The following is a 17,431-nucleotide window of genomic DNA, read 5'->3' as shown; positions in this document are numbered from 1 at the left end:
TCTTCAAAATCCTCACACATGTTGTCAGCGAAATAATTTGTAGCTTGACGCTGTTCCATAGCGACCGACAAAATTAACATTTCATGTACGGCTTTAAACTCCTTCCAGTACGTTTCCAGTGTATCTATTCTTCCCTTCACATAACCAGCTGTTAATCTCTCCCTGGGAGATTTCTTGTAGTTAACGTACGCCTTTTTCACCTTTTCTAAAGTATCGGCCTGAATAACTATATGTTTTTCAATGTTTTCCATTGTAGTAAATGTCTATCACAACATACAGTCAAAAAAAACACCACGTAAAGTACGTAACCACTGTAGGAAAGTTCCAGTCCTTTGTTAACTTTTTATGAGTAGGGTAAGCGAGCGCCGCACAAAATTGTCCAACAATTTCACCCAAATCACGGCGGCTCACTACTGTAATACACGGCACAGTACTGTCTTATTTGTAGTTAAGAACCACAAAACGTTTGTATGCACAATACACCTTGTCCTTAGTTCGATTATAGCACTTAATTAATATGCAAAACTGTTTTGTTAAAAACACCGAATTGTCTTAATCCTTATCGTTCTTTTTGCTTAATTCACTTGAGTTGCATATTTGTCCAACGAATTAAACACATTTCAACTGTTATTTAACGTTATTTCACCGAAATTACACTAATTTTCTATTGAACCAATTATTTTTACGAGTCACTGTCCGAGCATCCGGTTCGAAGGACCATGTTCTTTACGGGATAAGGTTCAATTTTGCTTGGGAGTAAGTAGTAAGTCAAACGCGTCTGGATATTAAACTTGATTTATTGCAACTAAACGAGAGGGTAAAAATGCATAAGTATAGCTACGCAGATAGGTAGGTATAGGTATAGTACGGGGACGGAAATCGACACAACAGGTGAGTTTATTGAGTTTATTAAAGTCTATTTTAAAGGTCGAGGTGATATTACTTAATGAAATGAAACTGACTTCGAAAATGAGGAGAAAATCTCTCCGTTTTCTATTTGCAGACTTTATCACAGAATAACGAGCAATGGAATGAACATGCATGTTTTGAAGACATTATGTAAATACTGTTTAGTTTATTTGCACTACGGTTGCACCAACGATAATGTAGGGTTAACCCACCATTTTATATGGAATTTGACAGTTGACAGCCCACTAACCCTGAGTTAAGTGGTTGGTTCAAGTGGGCCTTAGAATTAGAAATTATATGAAGTAAAGAAGTTCATTCCTAGATAGTCCGTACAGTCAGCAGAATACGCGTATAAAGTATCTAAGATTCTCTTATAACTTAACAAAAGCATATACGTAAGTCCCTAAATGTCGAATAATTGAGACTTTGACAGGTGACATGGTAGATGTTTTTGGTTCATTGTTTCATCAGCTATTATTGGTAGACTGTTCATAATCTACTTAAAGTGTCAAACTACTCGTCATTTACAAGTAAAAGTGGCCACGTTAATCAATTGCAAATGGTAAATAACTCATGAATTATGCATATTCTCTAATGGAACTGACTACATTGTACCTATTTCTGTGTTTTCATAAACATAATTTACAAACAATCTTCTGAAAACTGCAATACTTACATTGATAACCACATACTTTCAATGCACATTTGCTAAATTCAGTCATCATATCAAGGGTGAACTGCAGGCATCTTGGGTGAGCTCACTCCACCGTAGGCCACGTCTTTGCCTTCGGCTAGTCTGTGGTCAAGAGTAAGCCCATTAATAAAAAAAAATATGAAAGTGATAAAACATTACTTCATATCTTGGATTCTTATGTCTTTACGCAATAGTATCTTAATTACGAAGAAGATATTATTAGTATAAGTATATTAAAATCATTTCACTCACTGCATGTGCCTTCATAATTTGCATTTTCGTATAGCAACATTAGCAACATATTATGTTTCTATACGAAAATGCAAATTTATCTACTTCAAGAAAGCCAGAAATTTACCAAAGTGACTACAGATGTAGTAAGTACGAATAATTTTCTTTCGTATTTTTACGGAAATGTACGAACGTGTCATGCTATTTCAGTCAGTCTCAGTACAAGACATACCATGCGCGGATCCAGGGGGGGGGGGGTCATGGGGGTCATGACCCCCCTGGAGCCTAGGTTGGCCATACAAATAGACCACGTGATCCCCCCCTGGGGCCTGGGCCTTTACCACGTGACCCCCCCCTGGGCACGAAGCTGGATCCGCGCTTGAGACATACCTATTGACACCGTCTTAACTAGCATGACAAATACGAACGTTTCCATAAAGATACGAAGGAAAAGCTTTACGCACTACATCTGTAATATTGGACGTCATGTCACCAGCTGTCAACAAAACGAGTCAAATTTTACTTCATGCATCTACGCATTCCACCGTCTCCGTACACTAACCCACTGATCTATTTTCCCCCCTACCAATTTTCCTGAATGCCAAAAGATCACAACTCACTATGAAATCCAAAGGCGCATACATCCTTTTTGATTAAATGCATACTCATATCCATATAGGCGTAAGATAATATGAAACCAAAAGGCGTATACGTCCTTTCTTACCTAAGTACAAGATCCGCGCGAAACGCATCGTATGTTTTTTTTCTTTTTAAACCGTATTACGATACCATAAGATCGACTTCTGGTCACTCAAATGTGTTCTTTGAAACTTGCATGCCTAGGTAATTATCTCAAGTTAATTAATTGAGTACGTTGATCTCAGGTTTTGATTGGGCTATCTTAGGAAATCATCTTTGGGTTAATAAATCTAGATTTATCTGACTTTAAGTAGGCGTGAAGTGTATTGACATTTGGATATTACATTTAGTCACGAATTCTTTCTCTTAACCCCTTAATTGCTAAGAGTTACACTGATACTAAGCAGTTTTATATACTCTGCCTATGCCTTTTGGGAATACAGGTGTGGATTTTAGTTTAGTAGGTTGCTATTTCTTAAGTTTTATTTATTCTTTCCTTTATATAGGAAAATTATATCGGAAATAAACAAATCCACGCCTGTAATTTATAATGATACCTAACAATCATAATTTTATTGGAATGCAATAGGTATTTGATATGGGAACTTAACTTTTCTTAGCCTATTTGTCCCTCTGCTGGGCAAATGTTCTGGCCCTAGTTATCTACAACTTCCGATATTATGCCTAATTCTTTATAATATTTAATTATACGGCCGATGCTTAAAAAAACCGAAAAACATACAGAAATATGATGTTATAATATCATATATACAAAGAGGTATTGCAAAACATCTTGCACATATTAATTAGTCTGCAACATATCTAGGACTTCTCTTAATACTGTCCTGATTTTTTTCCATTTTAACCTACCCTGGTTCATTAGGTCTGGCCACAATAACAGTGCATTGCCGATAACATCGTAAGAAAAAAACATTGTGTAGTCCATTTCAAATACGAAGGCCCGATGGCACTCGAAACTTAACAATAGGGCTCATAATGTTTGCCTTTTGTTATCTAATTAGGCCGACTTCAAATAGGCACGCGTCGGTGCAATCTCTTTGTCGGTGCAATCAGGTATCTTTTGTTATCACTAATCCTATTGTTAACGCTAATTGACCGTCTTAAGTGCCATCGGGCCTTCGTATTTGAAATGGACATATAAGTATTTGCAACGATTTGCTCAACCGTGAAATTGGCGATGCCTTTGTGAATTGGTTACGTTACAAACTTACAAGTGTATACTTATACCTTGCTTAAGTTACTTCATTATGCCAAAATATGGCGATGTAATTATAAATGGTTTTCAGTTATTATTTACGGTTAAATTGTTAGTTGCGGGAATCTGTGGTTTTGTGGACTGCATGAATATAGTGGAATATACACAGTGTTTTTATTGAATTCCGTTAACTTTAAGGGTTTCTTTAGGTCAAATATAATTAATTTGTCTAAAAAACTAGCGTGTTAACTCTTACGGTTATTGAATTATTAAAAAAATAAATTTAATTACTTAACACGTGTGTGACATCCTTTACCACTTCCTAATGTTATTTGTTTTGACATATGCCGTCAAACACTTGACATTAACTTTAATGTTATTATTACTTATAAAGCCCTCTAAGGCCCACTGGCACCAACCACTTAACTCAAGGTTAGTGGGTTGTCAACTGTCAAATTCTATATAAAATGGCTTCATTTTCGTTGGTACAAGTGGTTCTTACACTAATTAGTTTTTTTTCTTTCGAGTTTAGCAAAAAGCTAAATACTGGGTGGTTCCTAATAATGAACCTAACTGCGTGTCAAATTTAACGGAAAACAAAAAAAAACACGGTGTCTTGTATCGTCCCATTATTCTCTTTCGTAGCCCTTTCTTTACTCGTCACTTTCGTCAGTAGGTGTATTTTGTGCTGCATTTGTTTCTTGTTTTTTCCTTGCTCCGGCTCATCTGTTATCAAAGACGACATCATCTATAAACTGAAATAAATGTCATATACAAAGAAAAAATGACCAAGGCCTCCAAGTGTCCAAAGCTGGATTCGAACCAGCGTCCTCCGTTATCGCGACGGATGCCTCAACCACTCGGCCATTCGGTCACGGTGGCAAGGGTCGAAACTTTCAAGTATATGACACAATTACCGAAGGCTAAGGCGCCCTCTCTGAGATAGAACGGAAACTAGTTCGATCTCTTAACTGAATCAACTCATGTGATTACGAGTTGTGTCGCTTAACTTCAAACCTGGGTAAATCCAATCTGCTTTAAGGTTGAATATATAAAAAATATAATATGATCTGAAAGATAATCAACCTTATAACAGAATGGATTTACCCAGTTTTGAAGTTAAGCGACACAGTTAGCGAAAAGAGATGGCGCTGTCATGCTAATTCTTAGAACAAATTAAATTATCCTCATAGAAAATAATTTAATTTGTATTTTTAATAGACACACTACTATTTGAACTATAAACTGAAATAAATGTCATTTCTTTGTATATGACATTTATCTCAGTTTATAGTTAAAATAGTAGTGTGTCTACTAAAAATACAAATTAAATTATTTTCTATGAGGATAATTTAATTTGTTTTAAGAATACGACATCGTCTGTTACAAAAGCTCCCTACTAACTAAAGTAACGAATGAATGAATGGGCGACAAATCGACGATAGCAAAATGGGAAGAACTTGACATATAACGGATGGGACGTTCAATCCAAAATAAAGCTAGGAACATACTACGCGGACGTCCGTCGTAAATCGTCCGCGACCGCGGCCGAACAGTGTGCACGGAACAAAACATCCAGAGAGCCAGATTTCGATCGGACGTCCGTGCGCTCAAGGCCACGTCCGCGTCCGTCGACCGATAGTTTGCACGGTTATGTGTATTTCAATTGTCCAGATTCCTGTCCGCGGTCGATTTACGACGGACGTCCGCGTAGTGTGTTCCTAGCTTGATGCACGCGCAACACATGAAAAGCATTACATTATAATACGCTAGCAGAATCTAAGAACTTGGCAGAAAACAAATAGGACGGTCCATCCAAAATAATGTACGCACAACACATGAAACGCATACGCATAATTGTGTCACTTAACTTCAAACTTGGGTAAATCCATTCTGCTATAAGATTGACAATCTTTCAGATCATAATGTATATATTTTTTATAATAATCAACCTTAAAGCAGAATTGATTTACCCAAGTTTGAAGTTAAGCGACACAATTCCAGTCGCGACAATCTATCATCAAGTAATTGTTTTTTTTTTAATTGTAGATGTGAGACTAAACAGTCTTAAAATATAATTTGCATAAATTCTTCCAAAACAACAGTGGAAACATAATCGCTAATGCGCCTTACGTAATGAACTTTATGAATGCTACTTAATAATTAAGATCTGACAGATAACAATGTGATGAAACGACCTATCTGCATACTCTTGAATTACCATAGCTGGGTCAGTATCGGATTGACTGTTTAACACGATACAATAATACATTTCTCTACTCCTGAACCTTAAAACCTTACATAAAAGTCTATTCCCGAAAGCCAGACCTCGCAGGCTTCCCGCGCACGCGCGCAGTAACGAAAGAATTGAAAACGCATTGTTTGGCGTTGTAACCATGGCGACGCATTGTTATACTCGTAACGGTGAAAGTCGGCAGGGGATGGCTTTGGGCAGCTGGCTCGAGCGCTGGCAGTGCAAACCTTTTCGTCATAATACAGGAAACAGTGTGAATTTCACGAAAGTTATTCTAGAAAACTATGAAAAACTAAGTGCATGGTCGTAGAAAAAGTATTCTATGCAACGGTGTTTAACTGAGTCAAAAAATACTCTTGGCGTCTTTATTACCCACGCCACTCGCCTTTTTTGACCTCCTTTAAACGCCGGTTGCGTAAAATACTTATACTAAAGCTCGTGATTACTGATTATGACTATCAAAGTTTCATCTTGATTCAGTAGCCAGTAACCATTATTCCTTTTGAATAACAACTACATAATGAAAATCACGAAATTAATTAATGCACAAAACTACAACAATACTTTATTGTTGCATTTTGCTAGCGAAAGCTTACTTTATGCATCATATACATTAGGTTTAGATTTGAACGCAGACTTCACGCTTTCTAAGATGATCTCTTGTTCACGACTTTTATTTATACTCATGTTTATTGTCTGATTTATTCAATTAATTTAAAATTAAATGTACTACCTACGGACTTGAGCTACTTACTACAGATTGTAGTGCGAAAAGCTTTTCCTTCGTATTTTTCCGGAAACGTTCGTATTTGTCATAGTTCAAACAGTGGCAGTACACTGAGAGAAAATACAACCAGTTTTCATGTTCGTTCAACAAGTTTTTTGGTTAAAATAGCGCCTACGTGCTCTTTGGTTCAAACAACAAGCTACTTGTCATTTGAATCGGCAAAATATTTGAATCAACAAGTCGATTTTATAAAAACAACCTGACACATATTGTTTTAAACATACGTTTGGCTGATTCAAACGGATAAACCGCAACAAGTCGAACTTGTTAAATTCACAATGCAAATTTCTCTCAGTGTACGTTGTACTGAGACGGACTGAAATAGTATGTCACGTTCGTACGTTTCCGTAAGAATACGAAGGAAATTCTTTTCGCACTACATCTGTATATTCTTTAGAACATTCTGTTACAAAGAAATAATCATAATTGCGATGATGGAATTCGTCAATCACTAGTTGAATATTACTGCTTACGGGTTCGAAGTCCCGGCTCGCACCAATGAGTTTTCGGAACTTATGTGCGAAATGTCATTTGATATTTGCCAGTCGCTTTTCGGTGTATGTGTGTGTAAGTATTTGACTGTTATCACTCCAAGAGTGCATCTGAAGGCAGTGAAGGAAAACATAGTGAGGAAACCGGACTAATTCCAATAAGGTCTAGTTACCCTTCGGGTTGGAAGGTCAGATGACAGTGGCTTTCGTAAAACTAGTGCCTACTTACGCCAAATCTTGTTATTAGTTGTCAAAGGCCCAGGCATTGTCATGGAGCATTTGCCACGGCTTATGGGAATTTCCTCCGTCCCCATTTCACCTTAGGACCACCAGACAATCGGCAATGCGGCATCGCTTCACGGTTATTCATAAAATACGCACTAAGCGTTTCGCTTCAACATTTATTTTGCGAACCGCCAAGGAGTGCAATGATCTGCCTGAGTCTGTGTTTCCACATGAGTACAATCCAGGTATCTTTAAAGCAAGAGTAAATAGGTATCTCATAGGTAAGCGTGCTCCACCGTAGACCGCATCATCACTTACCATCAGGTGATTCATACTAAAAAAAAGCCGTGGCAAATGCCGGGATAACGCAAGGAGGATGATGAGGTATTTTAGAAAACGTATTATATGGATGTAGATAAAGTTATGTTAGTTATGTCTGCAACTGCGCATAATTAGGCATGCTTCTCATTATGCACCAATCACATAAGCAAGTAAGATTTGATATCATATTCTCTCTATTATTTGATAAATCATTTTTATATTCAATCTGTAATAATATTATTGTTAGATAACTCGATAACAAGCAATCGATGTATAATCTACATTAAACCATACAGGAAGTAACCATAATTATAGTTTGGGTGTCTCGGCATTATTAATCTAGATTAATGGTAAAGAAGTTTCTTACATAACGTGGTCTGATTTAGGTAGACTATTCGTGCGCACACGCTTATTTTATTAATTCATGTTGATCAACAATATATTATTGAGCAAGAAATAATACGCGCGCTATTCGTATCACTACTATACTCGTACTCAGTACAATACGAACGTTAGCTATATATTTCTCCGGATTTAATCCGTTTCCATAGTTTTATTTCATGAGTATCTATCGCGGTAACCGAAGACAAATTATATATTTCTGTTTATAAAATGGTACTTAAATAATTTATAAATTAGTTTGATCCTTGGGATACCTGGCCTACTACAACCGTATATACAACGTGTTTCCGGTATCACTCCAAACCTCAGACACCCCAACAGATTTTTATTTTTTAAACTCATCTAGAGTATTCATCTTTTAATCTGATGGTTACTTTTTTTTAAATTGAATTTTTAGATTTCTGTACAGCTCTACTTGACTTTTAGCTCTACACTCAATAAAATAATTGCTAACTACCATCATAAACCATAAAACTATTTATTTGTGTACGTTACTGCAACGACATAAGGTTTACCAATAGACAGCTAAGATGTCATTGTAAAACACTTTAAAGCTTTGTCACAGTAAACTTCAAATTGGACAGGGAATCGCAGTAAGAAAATTTAAACCCATTATTCAGAATGACAAGGTTGTAATTAGGTACTTACGAGTTCAATTTGACTTTTAACTTATGATAAACATTAAGATTAAACTGACAAACAACGTCAAACTCGCAGCGGAAAAAATAATCGCCCAAGTAACCAGCCAGTATTAATACCCCTAAATACTGAAAAAGGTAAACAACCTCTAGCAATGCGATATACACAATGCTGTATTACGAATACAATAGAATAGGCACGTAAAAAATAACTAATCATACTAATTTAAATAAAAATATTACCCCCATCAAGATATAGCTCAATCGATTCTACTCTCGATTCTGAACAAACGGTTTTCAGGTTTTTAGTGTTAACTGAAACACGGTGTATACATAAGAAAATGGAGTACAAAATATGTCTGAATAAATACCGTGGAGTATAAAAACTCAGTTCGGATATATCCGAACTGTTCCTTAATGTTTAACGATACGAAAATAAGGGTTCCTAGTTGAATACGGAACCCTAAAAACGGACACAACAAGAATTAATAACGATTCTTTACAAAATAACTCTGTCTGTACGTTACCTCTTCACGCATGAATCGCTGAACCAAGTATAATTTAAGCACGTGCAATATTAAAAACCGGTTGGAATTGTATGAGGACCGCGAGAAAACATAGGAGGCTTTTTATATCTATCTCGAGACTTCTTATCAATGTTGTATCATCATCCCACAAAGACCAACTCTTGCTGAAGCTTTAACAAATATACCACCACAGGACACACTGAGAGAAAATACAACCGTTTTCATGTTCGTTCAACAAGTTTTTTGGTTAAAATAGCGCCTACGTGCTCTTTGGTTCAAACAACAAGCTACTTGTCATTTGAATCGGCAATATATTTGAATCAACAAGTCGATTTTATAAAAACAACCTGACACATATTTTTTTAAACATACGTTTGGCTGATTCAAACGGATAAACCGCAACAAGTCGAACTTGTTAAATTCACAATGCAAATTTCTCTCAGTGCAGGCTGTGCCTAGTATGGGGACCAGAATAATACACAATAACACTTTGTTAGGTATTTTAATAAACGTTTCAATGTTTCATATTGTACAACCAGAGAACAATTGTGTCGCTTAACTTCAAACCAGGGTAAATCCATTCTGCATTAAGGTTGAATCTTATACTTTTAAACGAGCAATTCTTGTATATTTATTTATTTATTTATTTATTTATATATATATTTATTTACACTGACGATCTCGGAAACCGCTCTAACGATTTCGCAGAAATTTGTTATGTGGGGGTTTTTGGGGGTGAAAAATCGGTCTAACTTATCCTTAGGTCCCGGAAAACGCGAATTTTCGAGTTTTCATGCGTTTTTCTTCGCGCGCCATCTCGTGTGCAGTAGTTGTACTGTTAAGACAGAATTCTTTCGGTCGATGTAAGTACTATTTATTGCAAATACTAGATGGCGACACAGGTCAAGGCTAAAACGAATAGAAAATACACTATTTGAGTTTTTGTGGCGAAATGCGCGCCATCTCGTGTGGAGTAGTTGTGTTGTTAAGGCTGAGAATTCTTTCGCTCGATGTAGGTACTATTCATTTTTGAACTAGATGGCGACACATGTCAAGGATACGAAACAGAACCGAGCGAAGCTCGGTTGCCCAGATATTATATAAACAATACAATATGATCTGAAAGATAATCAACCTTATAGCAGAAAGGATTTACCCAGTTTTGAAGTTAAGCGACACAATTATCAGTTTAAAAATAACACTTTTAAATATCGAATTGAAAAAGGCAATAAACTTTCTATAGTTACGTCTCTCTTTTAACGGCAAGTCTGCGACAAAATTAACGACTCATTCCGTTTTTATAATACTTGCATGAAATAAACGCGTCTCAAGTATATTTGACCATGATTCAAGCACATGCATCGAAAACCACTCGCGCGATTTCTACCGTTTTCCACCTCACTTTTACCGTACCACGGCTTTCCAATGATACGCGAGTAATTAGATCTTTACATAATGCTTGATCAGTTCTTATTGGATCTATACGTTTCCTTATTATGTCTAGATGTTCTGTTTTTTGGTCTATATCCGATTGCTAAGCCTGTTCCGTGCAGCGCTTCCCATTAACTTGAAGGAATGCGTTTTTTTGCAGAGCCCGTCAGTTCTTTAATTGCTATATTCTTTTAGTGCTGTGTAAAAGCAGATTATAATTAGCAAACTATAATTGAAAAAGCGCCATACACGTCAAAGTTATTACGTATAGGTAGGTACCTAATTTTTTTTCGTTGTGATAATTATGTTGTTTGGTCTTTTATCGTATTTTAACTACAAGACAGGAAAATTAGCAATTCACATGCAGTTAGATCAAAATGTATTAAATCTAAACCATAGAAATCATACAATGTAAAATCTTATGTTTCTATCTCAGTTCCTAGTTTTGAGAGAATTTAACGACGTTTACGGAATTTGATCAATCAAACTATCGGAAATGATTTGATCGTAAAATAATCTTGCTTCTATCTTAGACTAATAATAATGCTCAGTGCAATGCGTGGCAGACATTATAAGTAATTAGGTATAAAAAGTCGGATTACCGCGGCATTATGCTGAGTGAGGTTTTATTTTAACATACAAAGTTTTTTTCTGTACGTTTTCTTTTTCTTATGTGATATGTTACGGCATTATATGCGTTTTCTTTCTTATTAAGCCAGATTAGCTTTATCTTAACATCCGTACGTCTCGGAGCTGAAAAGGCACCGTTATTATGACACGTAAGAGTTGCATCACACGCGATGGTCGGCCGCTGACCGTGACATAGCGGGACCCAATACAATTTATTGTTTTGAGAAATATTTGCGAACTTTCTTATATTATTAAGGCTGTAGACCCGTCGCGTTAAAAAGGGCCTAGACTAGACGATAATCGTAAAACATCGACAATCGTCACACTTAAAAGAAATCGCGACAACAACATCTATCAAAGCTATATGAAAGTTTTTGAGCATTAATCGATTTCAATTGGCGTTTCATGTTAAAAATTGTTGTGAAGTCTGTACTAGGTAGGTACATATTTATATTGTCAACCCCCCTGGGAACCATAATTAAAATATTAAATCATAATTATATGATTTCTGTGAATATAACCAAAATTAGTTTACTTCATTTATCAGGCGATCGTGATGGTGTAGTGGTGAGCACGTTAGCTGTGTAAGCTGATGACCTGGGTTCGATTCCCGGCTTCGCGGACACCAGTGGACTTCGCGCTTTTTCTTTGGTGTATAATCTATTTCAGTTTTTAAGTTAACTATGTTAAATTTACACACAAACCTAACATATAAACCAATAAACCTTAATAATAAGAAAACAATCTTAACTCCGTTACCTATCACCTCGACCTACTGACACTTGATTAAACCCTATTGTCACTTAAATCATTCAAAAGTTATTTTAAGATACTAGGGTTGATTCAATCATTGTATAATACTCTAATAAACTAACTTACTAAATCGCTTAACGCTTATGTACAAAGGCAAATTGAATCAACCCTATAACTGAAGCAATCAATTCGGCTGGTCGATGCAGGGTTGCCCCCAGGTGCCGGAGCGGGATGCGGCAGGGAACGTGATTCCAGCGTGGAAGAGGCAAATGCTGGCAAGAAGAGCTGCGGAGAAGGCTAGAAGAGATTTGGAGAGGGAACTGGCTGGAGAAGCGGAGAGGAGACGCGCAGCGGCAGTGCCGGCGTGGAAGAGACAACTGCTAGCTAGGAGGGAAGAAGCGGAGAACAGATTGAGGTAAGAGGTAGATAATGAAAGCGAGGTTTGACTTGCGGAAGAAGCGGCTGGTCGACGCAGGGTTGCCTCCGGGACGCGGCAGGGAACGTGATTCCAGCGTGGAAGAGCCAAATGCTGGTAAGGAGGGCTGCGGACAAAGCCAGGAGGGATTTGGAGGGAACTGGCTGGAGAAGCGGAGAGGAGACGCGCAGCGGCAGTGCCGGCGTGGAAGCGACAACTGCTAGCTAGAAGGGAAGAAGCGGAGAATAGATTGAGGTAAGTGGCAAATAGTGTAAAAGCGAGGTGAGAAAGTCGGCAGAATAAGGGACGCACTATAGTGTGGAATACAGCTGTAGTTTGTGGTAAGCGGCAGATAGTAAAATCGGCGGGTTGAGCGAGCATTGAGGAGGCACTAGGCAGTGGTGCAGGAAGGATGAAGCGGAAAACAGTTTTAGTTAGCGAAAATTTTGTCAACTGGGGCAAAAACATTTAATTTGGCCGACGGCAGTCAAGCCTGGCTCCTTGCCACTGCGGGATTGCGGAATGCATCCCATCCATAATGTGTCATTGACGTTCTTGTTGCTTTTCGTTGGATGAAATAGGTATAGGTATTCCCTTTAGCACTATCGTAGCTTCAGTAATAACTTACTGCATCTTACTATGTATTACCCCAGAAAAAAAAAATGGAGTTACAATTGACAACATTTCATATTTTTGAGTACTACTTTTTATTGTTTGGTTTGAAAGAACTCAAGACTAAAAGATACACGTATATTTTTATGTTTCCAAAAACTGCTATTTTAATGAGAAAATGCCTTCTTATTACTACTTCGAGCAGAAAGAGCGTAAGTTACAAACGTCAAGACACAGCTTCGTGACGTCACATGTGTTGTTTCATACACCTAAGGCAGCGTTCCCACTTAAGCGTCGCGTGTCTCGGGGCGCGCAACGGACGTCTCCGCCACGCCGCCTGAATGTAATTCAAAAAACGTCTCCTCAGTACATTTTGTATAGGAAGGACGTGAGACGCGCCCCAGGCGGCGCGGCGCGCGCCACGCCGCCGCCACGCCACCTGGGGCGCGTCTTACGTCACCGTCAAACTCAAGTGACATCCCAACTGGAAGATTTTTTTGTTATAGTGGCAGCTCTAAATCAGCTATTTGACGTCACTTCCCCTTAAAACTATTTTTAAGATTTTTTATACTAAAAATACGGGAAAAAAAATTAAAAAAAATATTTATGTGATCTACAAGCGTATATCTCGAAATGGTTTTCGATTTAGGGACATTGAAAATTTTGAAACGTTGTCAATTAGGACATGCAAGACGAATGTCATTTATAAGTTAATGTTTATATGCCAATTTTAAAACCCATCATATTTCAGGCAAACCCTCTACACCCCGAAAGTTGAAGAAACCAACGGGACGAACGGCGAATGGCGGGCGTACCCCAACGGCACGCAGAGGGCCGTGTCCATAGACAACATAACTCTATGCTACGACACTCCCTCGCAGCCCATGCGGGCGCCTTCGGAGGCGAAACTCTCCACTGAACATTGTAATGGTGAGTAACTGTGTCCAACACTGTCCATAGACAACATAACTCTATGCTACGACACTCCCTCGCAACCCATGCGCCTTCGGAGGCAAAGCTCTCCACTGAACATTGTAATGGTGAGTAACTGTGTCCAACACTGTCCATAGACAACATAACTCTATGCTACGACACCCCCTCGCAGCCCATCCGCCTTCGGAAGCGAAGCTCTCCACTGAACATTGTAATGGTGAGTAACTGTGTCCAACACTGTCCATAGACAAAATAACTGTATGCTACGGCACTCCCTCGCAGCCCATGCGCCTTCGGAGGCGAAGCTCTCCACTGAACATTGTAATGGTGAGTAACTGTGTCCAACACTGTCCATAGACAACATAACTCTATGCTACAACACCCGCTCGCAGCCCATGCGCCTTCGGGGGCGAAGCTCTCCACTGAACATTGTAATGGTGAGTAACTGTATCAACAGGGCCGTGTGCAACTGTCCATAGACAACATAACTCTATGCAACGACACTCCCTCGCATCGCAGCCCATGCGGGCGCCTTCGGAGGCGAAACTCTCCACTGAACACTGTAACGGTGAGTAACTGTGTCAACAGGACCGTGTCCAACTGTCCATAGACAACATAACTCTATGCAACGACACTCCCTCGCATCGCAGCCCATGCGGGCGCCATCGGAGGCGAAACTCTCCACTGAGCACTGTAACGGTGAGTAACTGTGTCAACAGGACCGTGTCCAATTGTCCATAGACAACATAACTCTATGCAACGACACTCCCTCGCATCGCAGCCCATGCGGGCGCCTTCGGAGGCGAAACTCTCCACTGAGCACTGTAACGATGAGTAACTGTGTCAACAGGACCGTGTCCAACTGTCCATAGACAACATAACTCTATGCAACGACACTCCCTCGCATCGCAGCCCATGCGGGCGCCTTCGGAGGCGAAACTCTCCACTGAACACTGTAACGGTGAGTAACTGTGTCAACAGGACCGTGTCCAACTGTCCATAGACAACATAACTCTATGCAACGACACTCCCTCGCATCGCAGCCCATGCGGGCGCCTTCGGAGGCGAAACTCTCCACTGAGCACTGTAACGGTGAGTAACTGTGTCAACAGGACCGTGTCCAACTGTCCATAGACAACATAACTCTATGCAACGACACTCCGTCGCATCGCAGCCCATGCGGGCGCCTTCGGAGGCGAAGCTCTCCACTGAACATTGTAATGGTGAGTAACTGTGTCCAACACTGTCCATAGACAACATAACTCTATGCTACGTCACTCCCTCGCATCGCAACCCATGCGCCTTCGGAGGCGAAGCTCTCCACTGAGCACTGTAACGGTGAGTAACTGTGTCAACAGGGCCGTGTCCAACTGTCCATAGACAACAGAACTCTATGCTACGACACCCCCTCGCAACCCATGCGCCTTCGGAGGCGAAGCTCTCCACTGAGCACTGTAACGGTGAGTAACTGTGTCAACAGGGCCGTGTCCAACTGTCCATAGAAAACATAACTCTATGCTACGTCACTCCCTCGCATCGCAACCCATGCGGGCGCCTTCGGAGGCGAAACTCTCCACTGAGCACTGTAATGGTAAGTTATGTATATGTACTATGATGTTGTGATAACTCAGGCAGGGACGAGTAAGTTAAAGATTTCCGAGAAGGTATTGTGAATTTTTGAAGTTTCAGAATCAAGGTTTCAAAATATGCTTTGGAAGAGGACAGTAAAACCAGAGCAGCAACACCTCAAAGAACCTGTGAATAAGGGTTTTTTTTCGAGATAGTAATTACCAAATACCTTATAGAAAAAAACGCTTTGGACGATTCGTCATAAACCTTAATTAAAACCAGGAAAAAGAAATCAACGGGCCGAATAAGGCTCTGTGTCAAAATGACTAGCGGAGCTGCTTCTTGTGAATTGTTGGCTGTTAGCTTTTAAATCTCCTATCTAAAAAGTAATATTACGTTCACGAATATGAATCAAAATTCCAGTTAAGCTGCTGAGTTGTGTTATCTTATACACAAATTAAAATAAACTCTTTTCCAGGCCTCACAAACGGCAAACACGAAGACGAGGAAGCAGACGCAAAGATCATCCCGTGGCGAGCGCAGCTGCGCAAGACCAACAGCAAGCTGAATCTGCTCGAATAGCTTAGTTAGCTTATAAGGTTCCCATAGCTGGAAGACGCCTCAGTCCTAGATACGCCACTGACTGAGACATTGGAAAAATGAGCATCAGTCGAGTCCGTTATTTGTGATGATATTCATCAGGGTTATCAAAATTGTTGACTTTAAGGCCTAGCTTAGTGTAACGCCGTGGCTTGCGTGGGCGACGGTCGCGCGATGGTCGCTCGACGGCGATGCGACGCATACGAAATCAAACCTTATCGATATGGAAGTATGAGACGCGACGGCGACGGTCGCACGACTGTCGCCCACGCAAGACACGGCGTAAGGCCTGAGTGCACATTCGTATTAGGCGTGCGGCGGGGAAGGGCGAGCGGCGTGCATGTCCTGAGTCCGACGCTGTATAGCAAACGCTCCGCTCCGAGCGCTCATTCACGCTAACACTTAGGGTTAACAGATACTTATGATTTTGATGATACTTATGATGTCTTCTCTTTACTTCCTAATGGCACAGCCAGTAGGATACGAAGATACGCTGTTAAAGGGAATCTGGTTTCGAATTCCATATCAGAGCCTGAATATTTACGAGAATGTCGAAAAATGCTGAATTGGCCTGCTCAGGTTCTATAAAGAATAGGGATGACGACTACATAAAAAAAATTACATTCTGTTTAGTCCGTCAGATCGTCCAAAAATACTGAACACATATTTTTCGCTTTTTCTAATTAATGAAACAATACAAAGATATAGAGCATCAAAGTTCCGGAGAGTGGGGGCTTGTGACGCCACTTCTAAGTAAAATTTGTACTTAGGCGTGACGTCACGCGAAACTTCAACGCACTGTACCGTTGTCATTATTCGTTTACGAGAAAAAAGAAAAAATACGTGTCTAAAATTCTTTGATAATCTAACTGACGGACAAATTCGTTTTTTTAGTCGTCTCGCCTATGACATAATATAATCGTATTACCTATTTATATAAATGATCAAATGATCCTTGAACGCGAAATAGAAAAGAGGGATCTTGATACCTACTCTTGATATAAGATTTAAGATTGGGGCGTCCGAAGGCGTAACGTAAGTTCTACAACGGTGTCTTTTATCGCACAGTTATCTAAATATCTATCGAATAGTGATAGAGCCCAGATAAAGGCAACCTAGCCACATTTTACTATTCCATGTTATAAAATAAACGC

At 39.4% G+C, this 17,431-nt stretch overlaps 1 protein-coding gene across 2 annotated transcripts in view; it reads left to right on the top strand.

Moving 5' to 3' along the window:
* Nucleotides 1-16,994, top strand: part of LOC125231441 (espin) — a 190,162-nt gene extending 173,168 nt beyond the window's left edge. Inside the window, exons 13-15 of one of the 2 annotated variants that reach the window (XM_048136901.1) lie at nt 12,355-12,563; nt 13,927-14,105; nt 16,156-16,994. In XM_048136901.1, the coding sequence (XP_047992858.1) occupies nt 12,355-12,563; nt 13,927-14,105; nt 16,156-16,259 (492 nt within the window). In that variant the 3' untranslated portion in view covers nt 16,260-16,994. The remainder of the gene's footprint in view (nt 1-12,354; nt 12,564-13,926; nt 14,106-16,155) is intronic. The other variant, XM_048136900.1, reaches the window with a different exon arrangement.
* The last annotated feature ends 437 nt before the right edge of the window (nt 16,995-17,431 follow it).

The sequence above is a fragment of the Leguminivora glycinivorella genome, chromosome 11 (assembly GCF_023078275.1).
Source record: "Leguminivora glycinivorella isolate SPB_JAAS2020 chromosome 11, LegGlyc_1.1, whole genome shotgun sequence".
Classification (NCBI taxonomy): Eukaryota; Metazoa; Arthropoda; class Insecta; order Lepidoptera; family Tortricidae; genus Leguminivora; species Leguminivora glycinivorella.
This window is presented reverse-complemented; position numbering and strand designations above follow the sequence as displayed.